Here is a 24,472-nt window from a genome sequence, read left to right as displayed (position 1 = left end):
GGACTGAGTCAAGTCGTATTGAGTTTAGCTTGTGGGATCTGGCATTGATTTTGGAGTCTCTCAATTGGGCTAAAGCTCCTGGCTTTAGATACTTGTGGAATGCTTCAGCTTTGCAGGATCTTGAAATGGGTTTCATTTGGGAGTTTCTGGGGAAACTTTAGATGGATACGGAGCAAGGTTTCTCCTTTTTCTTTTCTTTGGGGAGAAAGACGGGGTTTTTCGATCCAATAAAAAGAGGAGTGTTTGAGAGGCGGCAAAATAAGGGAGGGAAAATTTCAGGGCTGAGTAAGAAGAGAGGGAAAAGTTTCGGGGCTTGACAGAAAGGGTAAGGCGGGAAATGCAAGGACAGTTAGGGCTGGACTCAACCACGTGACTTCTCTTGGTTATTAGAGTAGGAAAAGATCATCGAAAAATTGGAGGCCTGATGTTGAATTTATTAGTGCATGAATTAAACGTTTCCGATCTACATAGTAATCTATACTATACATTAAAGAAGCCGCACTTGGTCACGTGGAGGCTTCAGGAGAGGTTGTGAAGCTTGAACAAAAGTAGTAACAGGATTATCAAATTTTACCACATAGACACTAAAAGAGGAGAATTGTGATGTGTTTGATGGGTGAACCGCATTCTGAAGGGTACAAGCTGAGCCGACAGTATGCGGATTTACCTCTGGTATAATAAAAAATCATAACCTGAACCAACAATTTCCATGCAGTCATGAGGTGGTGGGTCAATTTGTTTTAGTGGCATATTTCTTCTTTTGGATCTTTTTACAAGTGAGAGTGACTTCTCCTTTATCTCTTGCTTTTTTTTTATTAGATCTTTTATCATGGAAAACAGTCAGGACAGAGACCTTTTTGGAATTTTGAAGTTATATGGAATTGACACTTTACTTTGCCCATGCAAAGTCAATTTTGTATTTTAGTGTATATTAATCCTTAATAACCTCAGAGTTTTCATTATCTTTTCTTTTCTACATCAACTTTCTCTTAATTTTGACGTCCCATTTATGTTCTTTGTTGCTGGTACTACTCTACCAGGAGTATATATATAATTTACAGGTAAAAAGTTGGAGGTCAAGATCTTGAAAAGCTTTATTTGGCAATATCAGGGATATCTTGAAGGATACTAAAATATGATTTTTGGATGTTTAAAAGGAAGTGCCACGGCTACATCTGTTGTCCTGTAAAACATTTAAACTCAACATAATTCATTGCTTTTGGTGTTGATGATGCTCTTATTCTGGTGTTTCTTTTTCCTGTCTGGTTGACAAGCTGGGGAAGCATCAGATACTCCTGAGTCCGAGGACTGCAACTGGTTGCTGAGAATTAAAGCAACTAAATTGCAATTTGTTGACTTGTTTATCACATTGTTGCTCTTTATTTTTTCCTCATAATCGGAAGATTCCTGTGCTTTTCCTTTCTTTCTGCACCAGTGAATGCTGTTCCTGACCCACTCCCATGGGGCTTCCCACTTTTCTCCCCTACTGATTCTGTTCACCTTAGCCCTCAATGTTTGATCCTCCCTATTAGTTTCCAGCTGGCCAACTTATCTGTCGTGGAAAACATGGAATGTGGCGACTGCCTAACTAAGGGCCTAAATGGGCAGTTGCACCTCCCCCCCTTGAAGACAAGTTTGATTTGCCCTCTTCCTGAACCACTAAGTATGGACAATGATAGTATATCTGACAAACTGAACTGTCATCCGGGCTGTATTTCCTGTTCTTTCGATTGGTAATTGACAGAAATGGAATTTGTGGATCATGCAAAATCCACTGATAAAACTCTTCCATCTTTGGTATATTAATACTCTTCCATCTTTGGTCTGCCACTTTCCCAGAAAGAGGGAAGATTTTCATGAGAGTCATACTGGTACCAGATAAAAGTCAGAAAGCTCCAATTTGGCAAGTTACTTAAGAAGAAATTCATTTTGAAACGGCACATCTTACCTAGTACAAATCGCTATCTTTGCCTACAGGGCGACGCCACCAATGTCCATTACTTATCCAGAGTTACCGGAACAGACTTGAAAATTACGCTCTAATATCCCATGGGAATAGAATGAAAGGAAACACAGGTCATAGACAAATAGCGGTTTGTATTCTCTTCCGAGCAAAGAGGAAGGAAAAAGGAAAAAAAGAAACCCCTTCTAATACATATAGTCCTTAATGAACTGAAAGAGAGATGCTTGCTTGTGAAGAGCCTGTTGACAAAAGGCTTATGGCACCCCAACTCAATTTGGGTATGAAATGGTTTTCATGATTATCTGTTTTTGGTTTTGTTTTTGATTTCTGGGAAATTTTCAAAGACTGATCAAGATTGCACCCATGGCTCGTACTTTGTCAAATTCAGATTATTGAAGTTTTACTGATAGGTGCTGTGTTTCTTATAATCTGCTCAGCTTCTGAACATGCTTTCAAAGCAATACTAACGAGTCTTCCCAAGCGTGGGGGTTAGTTTGGCAAATTCTATAGCTTACCTGCTTTGAATGATCCAAGAATAGGTAAGGTTTCTTTCACTGTCTTCTGCACTGACTGTATGACTGCATAGAACTCATCTTTCCCTTTCCTTTTCTTTGTTTTTAACTCCTCCTTGTTCTAATATTGCAGACCATCTGCCATACTCTATAAGGATCCTTTTGGAATCTGCTATACGTAATTGTGACAACTTTCAAGTTACCAAGGATGATGTTGAAAAGATTATTGATTGGGAGAATACATCACCGAAGCAAGTTGAAATCCCCTTCAAGCCTGCTCGTGTTCTCTTACATGTAATTCGTAGCACAAAGTGATCATTGAAAATTATCCTAGGATTTTCTTTAGCAAACTGTAAACTTTTTGTCTCTTGTATACCAGGATTATACTGGAGTTCCAGCTGTGGTTGACCTTGCTAGCATGCGGGATGCTATGAAGAATCTTGGCAATGATCCTAACAAGATTAATCCACTGGTTTGTAATTGATCATTACATGCTCTTTTTGGTTTCATACTTTGGCATGAGTATATTTGACAGTAGATGGTGCAACATGTTAACAGATTATTCATTTTTGCATTCAGGTCCCAGTGGACTTTGTTGTTGATCATTCAGTTCAGGTTAATGTTACAAGAACTGAAAATGCCGTACAAGCAAACATGGAACTTGAATTTCGGAGGAACAAAGAGAGATTTGCTTTCATTAAATGGGGTTCATCTGTTTTTCAAATCATGCTTGTTGTTCCTCCTGGTTCAGGAATTCTTCACCAGGTAAAGATATTTTTGCCATTTTGTATCTGAAACTTGCATTGGGCAATAATTCTTCCTCCATCAGATATCATTAATCCCTTGTGAAGGGTCAAACCTATGAGCATTGCTGAAATTTATCCCGGCTCAATGCTTTTCTGTTATTTGTTCTTTTTCATATGTTTTGTCATTGAGTATGTCTCTCAATGAATTTGTAGGTTAACCTGGAATACCTTGGACGCGTTGTCTTTAACAAGGACGGAATACTATTTCCTGATAGTGTGGTTGGTATTGATTCCCATACAACAATGATAGATGGGTTAGGAGTTGCTGGCTGGGGAGTTGGAGGAATTGAAGCAGAGGCAGCAATGCTAGGCCAGGTAATCTCTGCCCCTGTTTTCCTTATTCTCAGGTATTGCTATCTAGTTGAAAGCTTAAATTTTATCTTTGCTTTCTAATGCTTTATTTTGAAAATTTATAGTCCATGAGCATGGTATTGCCTGGCATCGTTGGATTCAAGTTGTCTGGGAAATTGCAAGATGGTGTCACAGCTACCGATCTGGTTTTGACTGTGACACAGATGTTGCGGAAGCATGGTGTTGTTGGCAAATTTGTTGAGTTTTATGGTTAGTTCTATGATCGCAAATCTATAAAAATGTATATTTTAACCATTAACATCCAGTGTAAATGATTGTATGCTTGTCATTATTTTTTTAATGTGCATGTAGGTGAGGGTGAGGCTGAATTATCATTGGCTGATCGAGCCACAATTGCAAATATGTCTCCTGAATATGGAGCAACCATGGGCTTCTTCCCTGTAGATCATGTAACACTGCAGTACCTTAAGTTAACTGGCAGAAGTAATGAGACAGTGAGTTCTTTCATTTCCTTCTTGTTCCTCTCTTCCCTTAACTTGCTCGAATTAGTATGGTTATTGAAGTTATGTTGGTGGCCTGACTATACTTCTTATATCTGATCAGGTGTCACTGATAGAAGCGTATTTGCGAGGGAATAAGATGTTTGTCGACTACAATGAGGTAGTGTTTCCTCAACTCTGCTAGATAGGAAAGATAGATTTAAGACTGCTATCATCAATCTGACATCAAGAGGACAATTGTCACGATCAGCCTCAACAAGAAAGAGCATACACTTCTTATCTCCATTTGGACCTTGCTGATGTTGAACCCTGTGTTTCAGGGCCAAAAAGGTATGTGCCTTTTCCAACTTAGCCACTTAATTCAATGCATTTTCATTTGCTCTTTTTAGCTGATTCACAATTTTTTTTTTGTTTGATGCGTTCTTGCAGGCCTCATGACCGAGTCCCTTTGAAAGAAATGAAGGCCGACTGGCATGCATGTCTTGATAATAAACTTGGATTCAAGGTTAGATGCAGACAGCTTCCTTGCACTTGGTTCATCAGAAGCCTCTTGTATGAATAGTTTCCGTGGTGTTACTTTACTTGAAACAATTCATTAGTAAATGGAGTTGTTTTCTAGTGAAACCTTACCATATGCATGCCCCCAACAAAGCCCCCATGGTGAGGATATGAGGCTTTTAATTTGAAGGTTGCCTCCATATGCACAGTTGTTAAACAAATGAACACATTCTTCATGTACTCATATATTGGTATTCAGTGCCATAACTTGTGATCGTTGTTTCCTTGCAGGGTTTTGCTGTGCCAAAGAAAGAGCAGAATAAGGTTGCAAAGTTCACCTTTCAGGGACTACCTGCTGAACTTAGGCATGGTAGTGTTGTCATTGCAGCTATTACAAGTTGTACAAACACATCAAATCCTAGTGTCATGCTTGGCGCTGGACTTGTTGCTAAGAAGGCCTGTGAGTTCGGTTTGGAGGTTAGTGCTGGCTTCTTAAATGTGTTACTCCGTACTGCATGTTAGTCTTTGGAAGTATTAATATATTTCACTTTATTATATATCTCAGGTTAAGTCATGGGTTAAAACCAGTCTTGCTCCTAGTTCTGGGGTTGTGACAAAATATTTGCTCCAGAGGTATGTGGATTACTTGCTATATTTCAATGAAGTAGTTAGTTGTCGATGTTGCTTCTCTTCCTTCTTAAGAAGAGAAGAAAATATCTATGAAATAGTTATATTTGATTCTTGTTTTGGTGTCTGCAGTGGGTTGCAGAAATACCTGAACCAGCAGGGCTTTAATATTGTTGGCTATGGTTGTACAACTTGTATAGGAAATTCTGGAGAACTCGATAAATCAGTTGCTTCTGCAATTTCAGAAAATGGTAAAAACAATGTGTTAAAGGGAAAACTGTTTCTTCATTTCTTAATAGTTGCTGCATACTTGCTTATGAATTGCCAGGAGAGCTTTGGATTAAAGCTTTTCTTCTCAGTTTGGGGTCAATGATACTTTTCAGTTAAATTTGCAGCAAGTTATGCTGAATTGCTCATGCTTTTCAGTTAGAAATATAGGCTGCTCCTTAAACTTGTTTCGAATCCAGCTTGTTGCATGTGTAACTCTTTGATTCACCATCCTCATCTATGTTTGTCCTATAGGTTCTTTATGATTTTTTCTGCAATTATCGGCTTTCACATTTTTCACCTGCTACATTTTACTGTCATTCAACTTCACTCATTACTATCTTGATTGCTCTTATAGATATAGTTGCTGCGGCAGTTCTTTCCGGGAATAGAAACTTTGAAGGTCGAGTTCATCCACTGACAAGAGCTAACTATCTTGCTTCACCTCCATTAGTTGTTGCCTATGCCCTTGCTGGCACGGTATGTATACGACCATTACTTCTACATCTCATGTTTTTCTGCTGGTCTTGATTGCTTTACTTCAAGGGTAGACATGCTTCAGAACTTGGACAATCTAGTTGATACCATTCAATATGCAAGCAATTGAGTTCCAAAAATTAGGAGCAAATCGTGTTACTTCTTGGCCTTTTGGCTTTTGCAAGACACCAAATGCAGTATCAACCAAGATTATCAATTTGAAATTGGAAGAGTTGTAATTTAAGAGGATACCTGATTTTTTCTTTGCCAACATGTTTGGCAACTTTGCAATCTGGTGCTGAATCATTTACTCCTTGCTGTCATACTTTCAGGTTGATATTGACTTCGAGAAAGAGCCTATTGGAACAGGAAAAGATGGTAAGAGCGTGTATTTCAGGGATATATGGCCTGGCAATGAAGAGATTGCAGAGGTAAAATATGATGTGCTTGGGGAAACTATTTCAGAAAATGGACAAATGTTGTCTTAACATTGTCAGCCAAAATAATTGTGTACCTCTATGCTCTGACAGTTGGCTCAATCGAGCGTGCTGCCTGATATGTTCAAGAGTGCATATGTAGCTATCAGAAAGGGCAATCCTATGTGGAATCAGCTTGCTGTCCCTGCTTCCACTCTCTACTCTTGGGATCCAAACTCAACATATATTCATGAGCCTCCATACTTCAAAAACATGACAGCAGAACCACCAGGCCCTCATGAAGTGAAAGATGCATATTGCTTACTCAATTTTGGTGACAGTATTACTACCGATCATATTTCCCCAGCCGGTAGTATCCACAGGGATAGCCCTGCTGCTAAGTATCTTCTTCAGCATGGAGTGGACCAGAGGGACGTCAATTCTTATGGTAGTCATCGAGGCAATGATGAAGTGATGGCAAGGGGTGCATTTGCCAATATCCGCATAGTTAACAAGATCTTGAAGGGAGAAGTTGGTCCAAAGACAATTCACATTCCAACAGGAGATAAGCTTAATGTATATGATGCAGCTATGGTGAGTGTTGGTATTGTTATTTAGAAATACTTTACTGCAGCTTAGACCACATTTACCAAACAGTGAAATATCATAAACTTGCAGAGATACAAGGCCGCTGGGCAGGACACTATTATCTTAGCAGGAGAAGATTATGGAAGTGGCAGCTCACGAGATTGGGCTGCCAAGGGCTCAATGTTACTGGTGCAGACACATACTTACTGTTTCTTGACATCCAAGTATCATGTTTTATGTTTCTTCACATCTTCTCTATCTTCTCCTATTCACCCTTTCATCCCCAGTGGTTTTTCTGCTCTGTCCAGGGAGTCAAAGCTGTGATTGCTAAGAGCTTCGAGAGAATCCATCGCAGTAATCTGGTTGGCATGGGGATCATTCCACTTTGTTTCAAGCCTGGTGAGGATGCAGATTTTCTAGGATTAACAGGTCATGAGCGCTATACAATTGACCTTCCAAGTAAAATAAAGGAGATAAGACCCGGCCAAGGTGTTACCATCACAACTGACACTGGCAAATCGTTCACATGCACAGCCCGGTTCGACACAAAGTTATGTCAAAGACTCATAAGAGTTTTAGGAAGAGAAAAGGGGGAAGGTTTTGCCAAGCATTCAGAGCCATAATCAATGGCTTTATGCATATGAACAAATGTTTTGACTTGCATGATAATTTTTCTGCCGGTGGAATTGGAGTACTTCAATCATGGAGGCATTCTTCCATATGTCATTCGTAACCTGAACAAGGATTAGGCAATCTAGCTTCAAATCAGCAGCCTCTTCACATTGCAATCTGCATTGATTGAAGTTTTCCTGGGTAGTGGGGTTCTTCAGCAGACAATCAGTAGCACAGATTTTTCAAGGTTCTCAGTAATACCAGGAAATGCACCGGTGTTTAGGTTATTGGGGAATTGGGGTTGTTCATATCTGTTGTTAATTAGAGTAGGAAAAGAAGAAAATGACAATGGATGTTTTTATTTTTGGATAAAAGAAAAAACTGGAATTTTATTTTCTAAGAACATATGAATTGATTTGAAGATCAAGTAAATAGTTTTTCTGATCTATTAATAATATACTTCAACAGATTGAATTTATATGAATCCTAAAGTACCATCACAATGTAAAGCACTATTGTTGTGAAAATGTAAATCACTACTTCATTCTCTTTAGCCTCTATCTAATTTGTAGTGTAGAGCGAAAAGCTTTAAGATAGTTTAGCTTTCTTACAAGAACATAATGTAAAGACTAGATATAATGTCATTAATAGTATCATTTTTATACTAAAAAGGTAATTAAGACGCAGAAACTGAATAGAAAAAAGGTAACCAGGATTTGGCATTGTGTAGCCTTGATGCATATAGAGTAGTTTTAACTACAGAAAAATGCACCATGCTGAACAGTGAGACAGAGCATACGATTGAAGATAAAGGAGAATATAACAGAGCAAAAGGTGCAAGAATAATAGAATCATTGAACAAAAATTTCTCTTTATTCAGTTCCCAAAATAAGAAGCTCAAGTTACATGCTGTGGTATATAAAACTAAGCACTTCATTGCCAGCATATTTAGCAAATCACAATATTTTCACCAACAGAAGGATATTGGAGAAAGGAGAAATGAATAAGAAGAAAGAAAGAGAAAAAGATGGTCAAACTATGAGACTATGTAAGTGCCTCAGCTCCAGCAACAATCTCCAAAATCTCACCAGTGACTTTTGCCTGCCGTTCCCGATTATAAACAATGGAAAGATTCTTCCTCAACTCAACTGCATTATCAGTAGCATTACTCATTGCATTCATTCTAGCTGCCAGCTCACTCGCCAATGATTCCTGCAATGCCCTCAAGATCTGACTATTCAAATAGAGAGGCATCATGGCATCCAGAATCTGAACTGGATCTTGCTCAAACTGCATAAGAGGTGAAATTCCCCCTCCTTCCATCCTCACCCTATCCCTCTCCACAACCAGCTTCCCTCTCTTGGTTGTCAACCTAAACAACTCATCCTCCATAGCATCAACACAAGTCCCATTCACATCAAAAACCTTTCCTTCCACTGACAGTGGAAGCAAAGTACGGATTACTGGATCTGACTTCACCAAAGATACAAACTTTGTATATAAAAGCTCAACCTTATCAGCCTCTTCAGTAACAAATAATGAAAAAACATCATCAGCAATTATTTGAGCCTCTTTCGCCGTAGGAAACCCTCCTCCTTCAACAAACCTATCAACCGAAACATGATCCCTACGCCTAAAATAAGAATTACCCTTTTTCCCTACACTGATAACAGTATAATCCAATCCAAGACCTTTCAATTCCACAATCCGGGACTCAGCCTTTTTAATCACTGCATTGTTGAAACTACCACAAAGACCCCTATCACCAGTTACAACAACGAGAGCTACTTTCCTTACAGGCCTAATAACAGTTAAAGGACAATCAATATCTTCACATTGTAAATTTTCACTAATGGTGTAAAGGAACTCAACTAAAGCCTCAGTAAAAGGCCTACCATTGATGACAGCTTCTTGAGCTCTCCTCACCTTTGCAGCTGCCACCAGCTTCATTGCTTCAGTGATTTTTTGAGTGTTTTTGACTGTTGCAATCCGCTCTCGGAGCTCACGAAGACTGCTTTGAACTGGAGCCAAATGTGAAGGAGATAGAGAGAGGCTTTTGAGGGGTAATATTTGAGGGAATTGGAGAAATGTGTTTTGGTTAAATTGATGAAAAAGTACATTTTGGTTGGAATTTGAAGGTTTTGATGAGATCCAAGTTGGTAGATTTGAAGAATACATAGTCTTGAGAGAGGGTTTTTGCGGGTTTTGGGTTTAAGCTTTGGGTTTAACTTCTCAGTTTGTACAGACAGACCAAAGTGAAGTGAGTTCCTAAGTGATGGCAAATAGAAACGACAATGATCTGGGGAACAATCTAACAAGGATTTGGAGTTCGGACTTTGTTCTTTTGCCCTTATGCTCTGTTTGGACAGCTACGAGTTATTAGGGACGGATTAATTAATAATTTTTACTCGGTAAGAAACAGAGCCCACAAAAAGTGGAGTCCACGCATGAACGCTTAAAACGCAAAACGGTATGTCGTTTGGAGTTACTCCGTCTCCGCCACCTTCAGTCTCCGTGCGCACAGGTCCTTAATTGAACAGACCAAAAGCCAAAAAAGCGCAGCTTTGGACGCAGACATGTCGAAGCTGTTTGCGAGAATTGCTGGGTATTTCAGCAACAGAACATTCATAGGTGTAGACAAAGCTGGGAATCGTTACTTCACTAGAAAAGAAGAGATTGATGGTATCCGTAAGTGGGTCTCATTCCCTTCTCTTTACAATTTTTTTTTTCTAGTTTTGCATTTTTATGGATATGGGTATTCGTTAATGATCCTGCTTTTGCATTTGCTATGTGGGTTTTATACTAGAGGTCCTTAGTTCTTTTGAATTTTATTTTTTTGAACTTTTTGCTTTGGTTTCGTGGAGTTTTCTATATGAATTCATGGATTTTCCATCTGGGATTTTTGAAGAACAAAGTTTTGGATTGCATTTTATGTTCTTTGTGATTTCAAATTAGTGATTGGATACTTGGATTCTCCTGTGATCTTCTCTTGTGTTAGATATTTGATTTGTTTGGAGGTTAGCTCTTTGTTAATGAAATAATGTAAGGAAAAGACTTGAAGCCTTCAATTTATCAATGTAGTAGGAAAATGGATAGCTCTAATGCCATTTGGTTCCTGAGAAAAACTTAAATCTCTACTTATTCATCGTCTAATTATGTTTATTCCGTGTTGTTGAGCTGAGTTTCAGTTTTGTTTATGATGGAAATTTTAAACTATGACACGATCTTGCTCCAAGGTATTGGTCCAGTGAGAAGTTCAATTATCTTAAGGTCTCATACTGGAGTACACTTACCCCTATAATGAGGTTGTGAGTAGGGAGAAAGAAAAACGAAAAAAGAAAAAATAAAGCAGAGGGGAGAACAACTTATTTGGAAATGATATACAATTATGTTTTCGTATGCCATTACTATTACGTTTTTCTGACATTATAGTTTTGTTTATGTACTAGTCAAGGAGAAAAGATGGGTGGAATTCAAAGGAGAGCGAGATCCAACCACAATCCCCGGTAAGCTTTTTAGTGAAAGTTGCTCACTTGTTGACCATAGCATAGAGTAGACAGAAATACATTCATATTAACTGATCAGGCTTCTCATTGAAAACTAACTATAGTATAAACTGCATTGTTTGTTTCCAATACTTATGGTTTCTTGCAATTTGATTGCTATAGTTGAATGGATATGTTGGTTGAATGGGCAGCGAAAGAAAGTTCCAACTCCGGAGGTACTTACAAATGTATTTCGTTGCATACTTTGACAGCCGCCTCCTCCCTCCACTTCTCGAAGCAGCAAAAATCTCCCTCACCCAAGGATGAAGTGTAGCAGAATTATGATTCAAATGCATAAAATCTCTTAAATAGATATTATATTTGATAGAAACATTTTGGTACCATAGTCTTTTACTTTAGTTACTAGTGTTTCCATTAAGATATCGTGGTGGAATGATTTTAAGTTTGATTTGATAGTTTATTGTTTTTATCTTCAGGAAATAATGGAACTTGAAGCAAGGCGGGAACGTGTTAGGCTTAACGTTACTCGTACGTATTCTTAGGATCATCACTTAACATGTTCTGCCACTGTATTCTCTGATAATGATTTGTCTTGCCTTTTTTTTTTTTTTGGAAAAGTTTTGAAAGAGGAAGAAGAGGAAAGGAAAGCCAGAGAAGGCAGTAAGAAGGTTGTGAGCTCTGGTAAGCTGCTGTTCTTGTGTGCTTCGATCTCCCTTTTCTCTTTTTGCTCATGTAATTGTTGATAATTGTGCTGTAATTAATAGGTAAAGTAGGAGGTCCAGACTTAAAAAGCTTCATTCGGCAATTTCCATCTGCTTCGGAAGGTATTGTATTCTTTTACCGATATGTCCTAAAATATGATCAATACTATTTTAAGCTTTGGTGCTGATGATATTTTCGTTCTTTTGTTTTTACTCTCAGGTGACAAAGTTGAACAAGCATCAGATGAAAGGTGGGTGACATGTACTGTTTTATAACATGACTAAAACATTGCTGAGAGTTGAAGTAATTAAAGTACAAACTTATTGAATTGTTTATCAGAGTGGCTTATTATTCTCCTAATCTAATTCCCATGTTGGATTTCCTTTCTTTTTCACTCTAACTGCACTGATGAATGCTGTTCCTGACCCACTTGAGATGCTTTTACATCCAACTTGGTTCTGCCCTATTGTTTCTTCTTCACTTTAGGCCTCTGTTTTTGTTCCTTCCTATTTCTGTTTTTCTAGATGATGAATGAATCTTTGTCCTTTTGCATTACCTTTCGTAGAAACGAAGTGTGGCAGCTAAGGTATAGCATAATTGGTAGTTTGACTAGTTGTACCTCCTATCTAAAGACAAGAATGCTTCTCCCTTTACCCCTTTTTCTTAAGTATACAGCAAAAAAGTGGTATCTGGTAAATTGAGTTGTCACTTGGGTTTATTTGATCTTTTTTTTTTTTTTATCATATCATGAAAACTGCTTGCTACATATATGTGTTTAACATCATGCGTCATATTTATAGGACCAAAGAGACACAGGAAGAGAAGGGAAAACCACTTCCGGAGTAAGTTTCAGACGCTTTCTGAAAATATGATATGCAGAGCAAGCCAACTTCATAGCTATGTTCTACTTACTAATTTTGCTAACACAAAATACATAATCTTTTATTCTCTACACTTTTTTTCAGGTCTTCAGAACCAACAGGTTCCGGTGCATCCTACAAGCCAGGAACATGGCAACCGCCAACATGATAATCAACACATGTTAAGGAATATCGTCTTCGCCTTTGATCCATGCCACAGATTCTACTCAGAGATAAATTGCATTTGTTGGTTGTGAAGCCTCAAATTTTTTGGCAATCTAAATGAACACATTCTTTAGCTGATTACATCCAAATTCTTTTTTCGTCCATTTGAGCTTTCATAGATGACACTTGATGTTCAAATCCTCTCCATCGGTATATGATCGCAGGGGTAAATTTCAAACCTTTTCTGTATCATGATGTATAAGTTCTAGCCCGGAAATGTAGGGTGCTAAAATTTTGGGAATATTCTTTTGTCACTTTCCCTAAGAACATTTGGATATGAACAATAGTACTCATCAGTCTTAAATCATCTTCAGTGGATTATGAACATGAGCATGGAAAGTTTAATTTTGCAGGAAAATTGTTTCTGGGTTTTGGAAATCAACATAGAGTAATCATATCATCTAATTGCTTGTTAGAGATTCATAAGACCATAACATTCATACAATGGTCATTCCCACTTAAATTTTCGAGGAGTAAACATTCTCCATGAAGACCAAACTCACCCACCTATCCCACTACTCTCTTGTCTCTCTCTCAGTGGGCGTAAATAAATAAAAAAAAACCCTTGATTTATATAAATTGTTGCAATCGGTTCATATATTTTTATCATAATCAATTAAGCTTTTTTTTAATTTGTATCCAATTGAGTTCTTATTATTTTTATTTTTATTTTACTCCATTGAACTCTTGTATGGAAATATAACAGATGTCGTTCCTAGTGACAATTATCACTTTTTATATATGTAGAATCCAATTGGCGTGTGTTAATGTAGGATAAGAATGTAATATATCACATCACATGTTATCAATTTTTTATTTATTGAATCAACACAGTACGTTAAATCTTTACACAATAAGTGATCGTTAATGTTGAGAACAACATTCGATACGAGAAATGATTCAATTGAATAAAAGAATAGATGTTTAATCGGATATAAAGATTTAATTGTAAAAGTGCATATAATTCAGAAATTTTTTTTTGTTATTTAAGCAAAAATAAAAGTAAGAAGCTGCCAACAAGGCAAACGACAAAAAGACAGAATAAGTCTATCCATGAACCAGCCTTGCCCTTCCTATTGTGGTCCTGATATGAACCCAAAAGAGATGGCCTTGAAAGTCTACTGTCCTCTTGTACTTGTGAAAGGCTTCGGCCCCTTCAACCAAAAGGTTTGGTCAATAAATAAAATTTAGCCCACATCAAATTCTTCTCCTTTGAGTTTGGGACCAATTCTTGAATGAAAGAACATTTGCACCACTTGATTTTTAATTAAGGGTATTACTTTTAGGTACTTGTATTAATAAAAACCTTAATAAGATTAATTTCACTTTTTCTTTTTGAAGTGATCAATTTTTATCGATTTAGGTTTATCTTATCCTAATTTTTTTTTAAAAAATCTCATGTCAATTACGAGTTAGGTAAATTTTCATGTCATTTTGTCACGAGTGAAAAGCTTATATTTTTAATATTAAAGACACATCTGTTAAGATATTATAATTCAAAATTCATTTTATTTTTTATTAATTTGATATTATAATATTAAAAAATTATAAAAAAAAAGTAAATACATACTCAGGTTTTAAATCATTGAGAAATGGATTTTATCTTGATTGCTTTTGAGTTGCGGGCTTGTAACTAGTTAAACATAAATTTATTTGATTGATTTGTTTTATTTTTTATAAAAATAAATAATAAATAAAAAGTAAAAAATAAAAAGTTTCAATATAATGGAACTTTAAAGTTTAAATTATCCAATAAGGTATTTTATGAAATTATTGATTTCCTCAATCTTTTAGACGTGTGCTAGCACGCGCCATTGTTTTACCTTAATATGACAATCATTCCCTCAGCTTAAAGACAAATTACAATGATTAAACAAAATCAAATCGAGAGTCAAAGTCAAACGACCTACCGAATCTCCACCGTTATCTCTCATCCAACGGTAGATAAAATCCCCACCGTTTTTTCTCCCCGTATATAAACCCCCATTTCACAGTCGTAAGATTCTCTCGTTTCTTCTTCGGAGCTCACTGAGCGAAGCTGCTACCATTTCTCCTTCCAGCAGCTTCTTCATAAAATAAATAAATAAAAGAAAATAGGGTTTCTAATTTGAAAGTTTAATAAAATTAGAGAAATTGAAAAACCTTAGCGATGTATTGTAGGGCGCAATTTGACTCGAGGCTAGCTTCGACGACGACGACGGTGTCATTGTCGCCTTCTATGTGCGGTAGAGTTTCGTCGCCGATTGCTTCGCAGTCTTGTGCTGCTTCTTCCGCTTCGTTCTGGAACCAGAAGTACCGGTCGTTGAGCTTCTCTTCTGCGCTCCGTTCGCTGCGGTGCTCGGCGCCGAGGTGGAGCCACGGAGTCAATTGGAAGTCGCCGGGAAGCCTTCGTGCTCAGGTTAGGAGCGCTGTTCCGGTGATGGAGAGGTTCCGCCGGAGGATCGCTACTATTGGTATGCGTAACTCTTTTGGATTCAGTTGTTTAAGTTAGATTGATTTGTTTTTTTGTTTTGGCTGACTTTGCTTGCAGGTTGTTACTTTGGTGATTAGTTGAGTGATTTTTTTTATGTTAATGAGAGTTAAAAATATGATTTCGCGGTTGATTTTGATGACAAATTCTCTTCGGAGTCTTTGTTTTTTTTATTGATGAGGAAATTGGCGGGAAATTTTTTTGTATTATGCTCCAAATGTTGATGGGGAAATATAATATTGCTGTTTAAAAAGTGTTCTAATTCTTATATGTTTCTGCATCTATACAGCTTCTGAACATCCTTTCAAGGGAGTGTTGACAAGTCTTCCCAAGCCTGGGGGTGGAGAGTATGGCAAATTCTATAGCTTACCTGCTTTGAATGATCCAAGAATTGGTATGCTGACGAAACTCATGCCTCCAATCTACTGTATTCCCTTCATACTATATGTGGGATCTTTTCAATGTATCACGTTAAGTTATGCTTTTTACTTATCAGAAAATCAGATGAATATTGTGAATTAAGATAACCTGTTACTGTATTTCACTCTGAAACTTGTAGATATGTATCACTGCACAAAATTTGTTGGTTGCTTTTAATAATGCAGACCATCTGCCATACTCAATAAGGATCCTTTTGGAATCTGCTATACGTAATTGTGACAACTTTCAAGTTGCAAAGGATGATGTTGAAAAGATTGTTGATTGGGAGAATACATCACCGAAGCAAGTTGAAATCCCCTTCAAGCCTGCTCGTGTTCTCTTACAGGTTTGTCACATAATATGATCATGAATCTTATCTTCAAAATTAAAATATGTTTTGCACACTGTAAACTTTGCTCTCTTAAACCAGGATTTCACTGGAGTGCCAGCTGTAGTCGACCTTGCTAGCATGCGGGATGCTATGGAGAATCTTGGAAATGATCCTAAGAAGATTAATCCGTTGGTTTGTAGTTGACCCTTACATGCCCTTATTCCTTCTATAGTGTGGCTTTAGTATCTTTGACAGTAGATACTACAACACTTCATTTAAAGGATTATATTTGCTCCCAGGTTCCAGTAGACCTCGTTGTTGATCATTCAGTTCAGGTTGATGTTGCAAGATCTGCAAATGCAGTACAAGCAAACATGGAACTTGAATTTCAGAGGAATAGAGAGAGATTTGCTTTCCTTAAATGGGGTTCATCTGCTTTTCATAATATGCTTGTTGTTCCTCCTGGTTCTGGAATTGTTCATCAGGTAAAGACACTTTGCATCTTATACTGATGGTGTAATTCTTCCTCTATCAGATATAATGAGGTCCGTTAAGGGGTCATAATTATGATCATATGCTGAATTGTGTTTGATTGATGCCTCACTTTAATTCTGTTGTGTTTTATTTGCTTTGGCATTGAGTATGTCTCTCAATGAAATTGCAGGTTAACCTGGAATACCTTGGACGTGTTGTTTTTAACACTGATGGAATACTCTACCCTGATAGCGTTGTTGGTACTGATTCCCATACAACTATGATAGATGGGTTAGGAGTTGCTGGTTGGGGAGTTGGAGGAATTGAAGCAGAGGCTGCAATGCTTGGTCAGGTAATCTCCGCCCCATTTTATATAATACATGTAATTATAGAAATTCCTTTGTTGTTTTGTTGTAGCAATATGCATCTTTATTTTCCTGTATATCATTTATTTACTTGGTCCCCAAACTTTGATGATTCATTTTCTTTTGTAGCTATTCTGTTGTAGACTTGACTTAAAAGGTGCTTTCATGTTACTCTAGGTGTTGCTATCTTAATGAACCATTGATTTTATTGTTGCTTCTAATGCTTTATGTTGCAAATTGACAGCCCATGAGCATGGTGTTGCCTGGTGTTGTGGGGTTCAAGCTGTCTGGGAAATTGCGTGATGGTGTCACAGCCACTGACTTGGTTTTGACTGTGACACAGATGTTGAGGAAGCATGGTGTTGTTGGCAAATTCGTTGAGTTCTATGGTTAGCTCTTTGATCACAAATCTCTGAAGACAGAAAATTTAACCATTACGTCCAATGTACTTGCCTTTATCATCATATTTATAATTTTTAATGTGCATGTAGGTGAGGGTATGGCTGAATTATCTCTGGCTGATCGAGCCACTATTGCAAATATGTCTCCTGAATATGGAGCGACCATGGGCTTCTTCCCTGTAGATCATGTAACACTGCAGTATCTTAAGTTAACTGGTAGAAGTGATGAGACAGTGAGTTCTTTCTTTTCCTTGGGTTTCCTATCTTGTGCTAATATGCTCAACTTAGTTGTTTTTAAGGTTTTCTGGGTGGTTTGACCTATGTTTTTGATCTATCAGGTTTCAATCATAGAAGCTTATTTGCGTGCAAACAAGATGTTTGTTGACTACAATGAGGTAATGCTTCCTGAACTCTTTTTGATAGGAATTTATATTTAGATGGTATTATCAATCTGACATTAAGAGGACTATTTCGATGAGCAGCCTCAACAAGAAAAAGCATACTCTTCTTATCTACAGTTGGACCTTGCTGATGTTGAACCCTGTGTTTCAGGGCCAAAGCGGTATGCCTGTTACTTATATTATTTTAATGTGTCTTCATTATCTTTTCTGATTTACAGTTTTCTTTGATGCTCTCTAATAGGCCCCATGACCGAGTTCCTTTGAAAGACATGAAGGCTGACTGGCATGCATGTCTTAACAAAAATGTAGGATTCAAGGTTAGACACAGACAGCTCTGTCGCAGATGGTTCATCACAAGTCTCTTCTTTGATTTCTTTCCATAATGTAAGTTTACTAAAGGGATAATGTCACATTTAGCCCTTGTACTAAGAAAATTTAAAAAGGGATAAAGTTTGGGTACTACATTGAACATTTTTTTAGTATGGATACCACATTGAACATTTTGTTAGTGCAGTTACCACATCAGACATTTCTCTAACGTACAAGGGCTAAATGTTGACATTATCCCTTTGCTAGAAACAAGTTCAAACCTTGGTAAGGGTGTTTCCTTTATGGTTTAGAGTGCTACCTCTCCTTGGGTAGCCTTAGGCCCAGTAGACCTCCTTATGTACCTTAAACTTGTCAGTTGTCCATCATTCTACATGGATAAAATTTTGAACACATTTAATGCATATATTTATCTGTACATCATGCCATAGTTATCTCATCCTTGTTTCGTTGCAGGGTTTTGCTGTGCCAAAGGAAGAGCAGAACAAAGTTGCTAAGTTCACATTTCATGGCCTGCCTGCTGAACTTAAGCATGGTAGTGTTGTTATTGCAGCTATCACAAGTTGTACAAACACGTCAAACCCTAGTGTCATGCTTGGGGCTGGCCTTGTTGCTAAGAAGGCCTGTGAACTAGGTTTGGAGGTTAGTGTTAGCTTCTTGAGTGTGCTCTCTGTTTGTTAACCGTTTGAGGTGTGAACCTTATTTGGGCATGCACATCAACTGTTAGGAAGTGAATTAAACTTGAACCATTATCTTATGTTCCTCAACTGTTGCTAAAGTTTGGTCATTAGTAGTTGTGGATTATACTTGACTACCATAATCTCATGTCATCATCTCTTTATAAATTTTAAACTTGTGGATCTTACTTGAGTGTGTTTTTTTTGTGAGTTTTCTTTTCTCTTTGTTGAAGTAAAAATGGACACCAACCTCAACTCTGTAGAGCTGGCAGATGAGTCTTTTGTGTTATGTCATAACATGTATTCACATTATTATGTCCCAGGTCAAGCCATGGATTAAAACAAGTCTTGCTCCTGGTTCTGGAGTTGTGACAAAGTATTTGCTCCAGAGGTATGTTGGTTGCTTACGGTTTTTTCTTTATGGGGTTAGTTATCCAAATTGTCTCTCTATTTCATCCCTTTTAAGAGTATAAGAAAATATCTATAAAAACAGTAATATTAGATTGTTGTTTTGGTGTATTTAGTGAGCTGCAAAAGTACCTGAACCAGCAGGGCTTTCATATTGTTGGTTATGGGTGCACAACTTGTATCGGGAATTCTGGAGAACTTGATGAAACAGTTGCTTCAGCAATTTCAGAAAATGGTAATGTTTTATGTTATATGCTAAATCGTCTTCTTTATGATTGCCGGTAGAGCTTCAAAACAATACAGTTTAAACCTTTTCTTGGCAGTTTGGGGTCCTTTTTCAGTGATGATTTGGGATAATCTCCAATGATACTTAAAAGTCTATCCTGCTTTATTTATAGTTAAATTTTCAGGAAGTTGCTGAGTGTGCTGAATTTTTTGGTTCTAGACTTAAGGCCAATCCTTATCTTGTTTCAACTCATACTTGTTGCCTTCTTAATTCTTTCTGTTCACTGTTCTGATCTATATATTGCTGTTGGTTGTGTCCGTACAAATTGGATTGTTGTTTACTCCTATTGGTTCTTTTGGTTTTTCTCTAATAATCTGCCTTCACCAATTTCTCAGCACCTGCTTTTTACTGTCATTATCTTTCTCATTTTGCTCAGCCTTTGTTCCTTGCTCACTAATTTCTCTTCACTAATAACTATATTGATTACTGTTACAGATATCATTGCTGCTGCAGTTCTTTCTGGGAATAGAAACTTTGAAGGTCGTGTTCATTCACTAACGAGAGCTAACTATCTTGCTTCACCTCCATTAGTAGTTGCCTATGCCCTTACTGGTACGGTATGTATATTATCATCACCTGTATTGTCGGTGTTTTTCTATTCCTTTTGATATAATAGAAGTGCAGCATCTGGTAATTTTTCTTATTTTAGGCAATCCAGTTGAATACCATTCATGCAATTGGAGTTTCAAAATTAGGAGTTGCAGGTTTTCTCTTGTATTAATTGGCCTTTTTCTGGTTTTCAAACCATATTCAATGTGAAAAACTCTATTTATCTACCTAGATTTGCACGACAGTGATGCATCATGAATCCAAGCTCTCAAATTTAAAATTTAGAAGTTGAAAGAATTGTGGTTTATGAGGATGCCAATTCTCTCTTTTGCCAATAGCCATCATTACTTTTTCATGAACGGTATCGTTGACATGTCATGCTGAATCCTTTTCTCCTTTTGCGATATTTTTAGGTTGATATTGACTTTGAGAAAGAGCCCATAGGAACAGGAAAGGATGGTAAGAGTGTATATTTCAAGGATATATGGCCTAGCAATGAAGAGATTGCACAGGTAAATGCATAGTGAAACCATTTGAAATGAGACAATATTGCTAATGTTTTTGAGCCCAAATAATGTGCAATTCCATGCTGTGACAGGTTGTTCTATCTAGTGTGTTGCCTGATATGTTCAAGAGCACATATGCAGCTATCACAAAGGGCAACCCTATGTGGAATCAGCTTTCTGTCCCTGCTTCCACTCTTTATTCTTGGGATCCAAACTCAACATATATTCATGAACCTCCATACTTCAAAAACATCACTGTAGAACCACCAGGCCCACATGGAGTGAAAGATGCCTATTGCTTAGTCAATTTTGGTGACAGTATTACTACTGATCATATCTCTCCAGCAGGTAGTATCCACAAGGATAGCCCTGCTGCTAAGTATCTTCTTGAGCGTGGGGTGAATCACAAGGACTTCAATTCTTATGGTAGTCGTCGAGGCAATGATGAAGTGATGGCAAGGGGCACATTTGCCAATATCCGCATTGTCAACAAGCTTTTGCGGGGAGAAGTTGGTCCAGAGACAATTCATATTCCAACAGGAGAGAAGCTTCATGTTTATGATGCAGCAATGGTGAGTGTTAGCATTGGTATTTAACAATCATTGATTCAGCTTAGACTATAATTACTAATTGTGTTTAGCATTGGTATTTAAAAATTCATTGATTCATCTTAGCCTATAATTACTAATAGTGAATATTTTCTACTTGCAGAGGTACAAAACTGCTGGGCAAGACACTATTGTCTTAGCTGGAGCAGAATATGGAAGTGGCAGTTCACGAGATTGGGCTGCCAAGGGTCCAATGCTACTGGTGGGGACACCTAACTTAGTACTTACTAATCCTTAATATCAGAGCATCACAGTTTTCATGTTGTTTTTGTTTCTAGCTCTCCTCTACTATCTCTTATTCACCCTTTCATCCCAATGGTTTTTCTGCTTTGTTCAGGGAGTGAAAGCAGTTATTGCCAAGAGCTTTGAGAGAATCCATCGTAGTAATCTGGTTGGTATGGGAATCATACCTCTTTGTTTCAATCCTGGTGAGGATGCAGATACTCTAGGATTAACAGGCCATGAACGCTATTCAATTGACCTTCCAAGTAAAATCAGTGAGATAAGGCCTGGCCAAGATGTTACCGTCACAACTAGCACTGGAAAATCCTTCACGTGTACTGTCCGCTTCGATACAGAGGTATGTCAAGAGTGATAGAAAGAGGAAAGGAGGGCTTTGCCAAGCAGCCAGTTCCGTTATACTATGGCATGAGTTGTTTCCTTCTTGTGCATAGGCTTATTTAACTTGCGTGACAATTTGTCTGCAGGCGGAATTGGCATACTTCGATCATGGTGGCATTCTTCCATTCATCATTCGTAACCTAAACGAGGAGTAGACAATTCAGAATCAAATAAGTAGCCTCCTCTCTTTGTTATCTGCTTTGATTGGTCTTTATGGGGTATGGGGGGTTTAGGTGCACAATAACTGATAGATATTTCACAAGCTTCTCAATAAGACTCGGAAAGGCACTGCATGGCTCCCTTTTTAATAGAATGAGATATTGCTAATGCATCGTATATGTTTCTTTTTCCTAGAAATTTTGTTGTAATGTCTTCCGCGATCTGTTTGACTCTGAATTTGATTGAAGAGTTAGAAAATTTTCTATTATGTTTGAGGTCTCCTTGAGAATAGCTGCGATCATTTTTAACTTGCGAAGCTTTGTAGGGAAATTGTCTGAACGTGGGCAATGCCGTGATCCAGGTTAGGGCAGTGGAAAACGAGAGCCGACAGTGTCGAAGTAGTCTTTGTTAATGTTCATGCTACGCGTCAAGGGATGATGACGGGTAAGGTACATACTATTTCCCAAGTACCTTACTCCGAACTCTATTAATTGATTACTCGGTTAAAATTTGAAAATGCTAGTTGAACTTGTAATTTAATATCTTCGACACTACTTGATTAGACATTACTTTTTAAATATTCAATTTTAGAAAAAATTATAAATAAATTAAATTATACAATTAATTCAGAATTAAAAAATAATATATTTTCAAACTTAGAATTTACATTAAAGTTAAAATCAGTTAAGTAAAGCTTAAGCTGAGCAATAAGAGCATAATGAGTGTAATTTTTTTGAATTAAGAAATTAAAATTTAAAATCATAGTTAAGACAATAAATTTTAGAAAGTATTACATTAATTATAAATAATTTATAAACAAATATATAATTAAAATTTAATAGTAAAAATTATTTTTTATAATTGAGTTCAGGTTGTGGATATTTAACATTATAATTTGAACTTTACTTAAATCCGTGATAAATAGTAATTTTACTATTTAAATTATATTCAAATTTGATTATATTTATAGTGTACTTAAGTTTATTTTATCGAGCCAAATAATGTTAAGATATTCGATTACAAAATATCTATTGCCACACTAGGCTAAAAATGCAGCTTAAATTTTCCACACTAGGCTAAAAATGCAGCCAAATAATGTTAAAACCATATCATTTTCAAGCAACTAACAGTGTAACTACGTGTTAGAATGTATATGATTATGTATTGAAGTTTAAGTAAGAATGACTTTAATTATGTCAATTAACCTATAAAATTATGAATCGACTTCCTTCCAGAAAGCTGTCGTTATCATGCCAGGAAATACATGCTACTTTGACTATTTCTTTTCCAATTTTACTTGTTCAAAGTTAGGAGTAGAAAGGAGAGCTTTGCCTTTTTGCCTTAAAAATGATTACACAAATGGAATTCTATTATTGGGCACGTCTGCAAAAAACAGCTCTTTCTTCTTTGGCTTTATATTGTTATTATTTGAAGGGCCGGATCCCCATGAACTAATTGACCAATACCCAATTATTTTAATGAGTAAAATGCCAAAGACTATAACGACAAAAGAAAATAGTTTCTACACTCCATGTGGTTTCGAATCTGTTTTTTATTTCTCTGTTAATTTTTGTGAATAAATTCTGTTTTCGGAAGGGATTATACTGTTAATTTTTCTTATAAATTATCAATTTTTGTTAGTTTTTGAATTGAGGGTATTTTGAAAATTTTATTTAGGAAAATTAACGATGTAACCTTTTTTGAAGAACATGATATATTCATTTGAACTAGTTGGGAAGAAAAACACATCATGCTATATGAGAAAATTAAACTGATGAAATATATCTTTTATAAAATATAAGTTTAAAGAAATAATAGTTGGGATAGGAGCAGCATGTGGTACTCCTTAGTATTATTTTTTAAAGAAAAAATTTGTTAGAAGGTACATTTTCTTTCTAGCTTCTATCATTGTGGAAATAGTACTTTAAACGTACAAATAAAAATTGAAAATTTTTGAAGTCATTTGCTTGTTTTGAACCAAACATTGTTAATACAGCTGTTTAAGATTTGCTTAAGACCAAAAAGAAAATAATTAATGGTCTTAAACTCTTGATGGCATATAGCATATTCCAGGGGAATAAACTCAAGAAAACTTGGGCGATCCAAACAATAAGAAAACCATAATGCAAATTCCATGATCTGTTGATCTAGATCTAGGAAATGAAACCCTTCTTTATTAAATATAGTGAGTTATTCAAAATCCCAAAGTCTTTCAATTCCTATACACACTCAAAAAAAACAAAAACCCAAAAAAGAGAAACAAAAATGTTCATGTGGATCCATGTGGGATGCTGCTTCAATTTGTAGCCTAACATGTTTTTCTTTTTTGTATTGTTCTTCTTTCAGTTGATAACAAGGTAGATTGCTTTATTACCAAACATTTATTTTTCTCTTTAAGGGAACCATGTTTGACCCTTTTATATTATGTTAAGAAACATGTGCTGACACTAACTTTCTGTTACCCTTTTTTTTAAAATTTCTCAAACACTTTTACTTAATTCTCACTCCTAATTCTCAAACTCTTACCAATGACATTGACCCAAATTTTGTTTTGCTGGCTTTTCACAGCTTGACACACAAAAATTTCTTATATCTTAA

The 24,472-nt window shown here is 36.7% G+C and overlaps 4 protein-coding genes across 7 annotated transcripts; 3 read left to right on the top strand and 1 right to left on the bottom strand.

The window, feature by feature from the left end:
- The first annotated feature begins 1,791 nt into the window (after positions 1 to 1,791).
- Positions 1,792 to 8,056, top strand: LOC110418997 (aconitate hydratase, cytoplasmic-like). Its single transcript, XM_021431849.2, has 19 exons — positions 1,792 to 2,241; positions 2,401 to 2,502; positions 2,609 to 2,769; positions 2,855 to 2,947; positions 3,055 to 3,240; positions 3,435 to 3,596; positions 3,698 to 3,842; positions 3,945 to 4,087; positions 4,197 to 4,253; positions 4,344 to 4,423; positions 4,523 to 4,598; positions 4,883 to 5,068; positions 5,157 to 5,224; positions 5,351 to 5,469; positions 5,844 to 5,965; positions 6,295 to 6,393; positions 6,493 to 6,972; positions 7,057 to 7,155; positions 7,275 to 8,056. Exons 4-19 carry the CDS (start codon positions 2,894 to 2,896, stop codon positions 7,587 to 7,589), a joined length of 2,391 nt encoding a protein of 796 aa, XP_021287524.1. The 5' UTR covers positions 1,792 to 2,241; positions 2,401 to 2,502; positions 2,609 to 2,769; positions 2,855 to 2,893; the 3' UTR covers positions 7,590 to 8,056.
- Positions 8,057 to 8,432: 376 nt separating this feature from the next.
- Positions 8,433 to 9,925, bottom strand: LOC110419956 (ATP synthase gamma chain 1, chloroplastic-like). Its single transcript, XM_021433092.2, has one exon. It carries the CDS (start codon positions 9,754 to 9,756, stop codon positions 8,623 to 8,625), a length of 1,134 nt encoding a protein of 377 aa, XP_021288767.1. The 5' UTR covers positions 9,757 to 9,925; the 3' UTR covers positions 8,433 to 8,622.
- A 113-nt stretch (positions 9,926 to 10,038) lies between these two features.
- LOC110419957 (NADH:ubiquinone oxidoreductase, 17.2kDa subunit) lies at positions 10,039 to 13,228 on the top strand. Of its 2 annotated transcripts, none has more exons than XM_021433093.2 (9): positions 10,039 to 10,266; positions 11,028 to 11,084; positions 11,247 to 11,299; positions 11,561 to 11,612; positions 11,703 to 11,765; positions 11,849 to 11,908; positions 12,006 to 12,036; positions 12,587 to 12,628; positions 12,752 to 13,227. In XM_021433093.2, the coding sequence occupies exons 1-9, from the start codon at positions 10,155 to 10,157 to the stop codon at positions 12,813 to 12,815; spliced, it is 534 nt and encodes a 177-aa protein (XP_021288768.1). In that variant the 5' UTR covers positions 10,039 to 10,154; the 3' UTR covers positions 12,816 to 13,227. The 2 variants fall into 2 exon arrangements, with proteins under 2 accessions (XP_021288768.1, XP_021288770.1); XM_021433095.2 differs by having other exon boundaries at positions 10,126 to 10,270; positions 12,752 to 13,228.
- A 1,665-nt stretch (positions 13,229 to 14,893) lies between these two features.
- Positions 14,894 to 22,492, top strand: LOC110419191 (aconitate hydratase, cytoplasmic-like). 3 transcript variants are annotated; one of them, XM_021432122.2, is made up of 21 exons: positions 14,894 to 15,324; positions 15,631 to 15,735; positions 15,947 to 16,107; positions 16,192 to 16,284; positions 16,392 to 16,577; positions 16,757 to 16,918; positions 17,176 to 17,320; positions 17,423 to 17,565; positions 17,671 to 17,727; positions 17,815 to 17,894; positions 17,975 to 18,050; positions 18,517 to 18,702; positions 19,061 to 19,128; positions 19,262 to 19,380; positions 19,867 to 19,988; positions 20,394 to 20,492; positions 20,579 to 21,058; positions 21,198 to 21,296; positions 21,432 to 21,674; positions 21,802 to 21,889; positions 22,236 to 22,492. In XM_021432122.2, exons 1-20 carry the CDS (start codon positions 15,021 to 15,023, stop codon positions 21,868 to 21,870), a joined length of 2,997 nt encoding a protein of 998 aa, XP_021287797.1. In that variant the 5' UTR covers positions 14,894 to 15,020; the 3' UTR covers positions 21,871 to 21,889; positions 22,236 to 22,492. The 3 variants fall into 3 exon arrangements, with proteins under 3 accessions (XP_021287797.1, XP_021287796.1, XP_021287798.1); XM_021432121.2 differs by having other exon boundaries at positions 22,200 to 22,491; XM_021432123.2 differs by lacking the exon at positions 14,894 to 15,324 and having other exon boundaries at positions 15,675 to 15,735; positions 15,969 to 16,107; positions 22,200 to 22,490.
- The last annotated feature ends 1,980 nt before the right edge of the window (positions 22,493 to 24,472 follow it).

This window comes from Theobroma umbraticum, unplaced genomic scaffold (genome assembly GCF_002168275.2).
Source record: "Theobroma umbraticum cultivar Fairchild unplaced genomic scaffold, ASM216827v3 scaffold_67.0, whole genome shotgun sequence".
NCBI classification, from domain to species: Eukaryota; Viridiplantae; Streptophyta; class Magnoliopsida; order Malvales; family Malvaceae; genus Theobroma; species Theobroma umbraticum.
Note: the sequence above shows the minus strand (reverse complement) of the source record. Positions and strands in the feature narration are given on the sequence as shown.

What these genes read in the sequence shown, in the direction of transcription:
- LOC110418997 (XM_021431849.2), top strand. Translation starts at nt 2,894, where the DNA reads ATGCGGGATGCTATGAAGAATCTTGGCAATGATCCTAACAAGATTAAT. An exon ending in ATAATAAACTTGGATTCAAG is followed by an intron (nt 4,599 to 4,882) that starts GTTAGATGCAGA and finishes GTTTCCTTGCAG; the next exon opens with GGTTTTGCTGTGCCAAAGAA. An exon ending in ATGTATATGATGCAGCTATG is followed by an intron (nt 6,973 to 7,056) that starts GTGAGTGTTGGT and finishes ATAAACTTGCAG; the next exon opens with AGATACAAGGCCGCTGGGCA.
- LOC110419956 (XM_021433092.2), bottom strand. Translation starts at nt 9,756, where the DNA reads ATGTATTCTTCAAATCTACCAACTTGGATCTCATCAAAACCTTCAAAT.
- LOC110419957 (XM_021433093.2), top strand. Translation starts at nt 10,155, where the DNA reads ATGTCGAAGCTGTTTGCGAGAATTGCTGGGTATTTCAGCAACAGAACA. An exon ending in TGTTAGGCTTAACGTTACTC is followed by an intron (nt 11,613 to 11,702) that starts GTACGTATTCTT and finishes TTTTTGGAAAAG; the next exon opens with TTTTGAAAGAGGAAGAAGAG. An exon ending in AAGGGAAAACCACTTCCGGA is followed by an intron (nt 12,629 to 12,751) that starts GTAAGTTTCAGA and finishes ACTTTTTTTCAG; the next exon opens with GTCTTCAGAACCAACAGGTT.
- LOC110419191 (XM_021432122.2), top strand. Translation starts at nt 15,021, where the DNA reads ATGTATTGTAGGGCGCAATTTGACTCGAGGCTAGCTTCGACGACGACG. An exon ending in AGGCTGCAATGCTTGGTCAG is followed by an intron (nt 16,919 to 17,175) that starts GTAATCTCCGCC and finishes GCAAATTGACAG; the next exon opens with CCCATGAGCATGGTGTTGCC. An exon ending in CAAATTCGTTGAGTTCTATG is followed by an intron (nt 17,321 to 17,422) that starts GTTAGCTCTTTG and finishes ATGTGCATGTAG; the next exon opens with GTGAGGGTATGGCTGAATTA.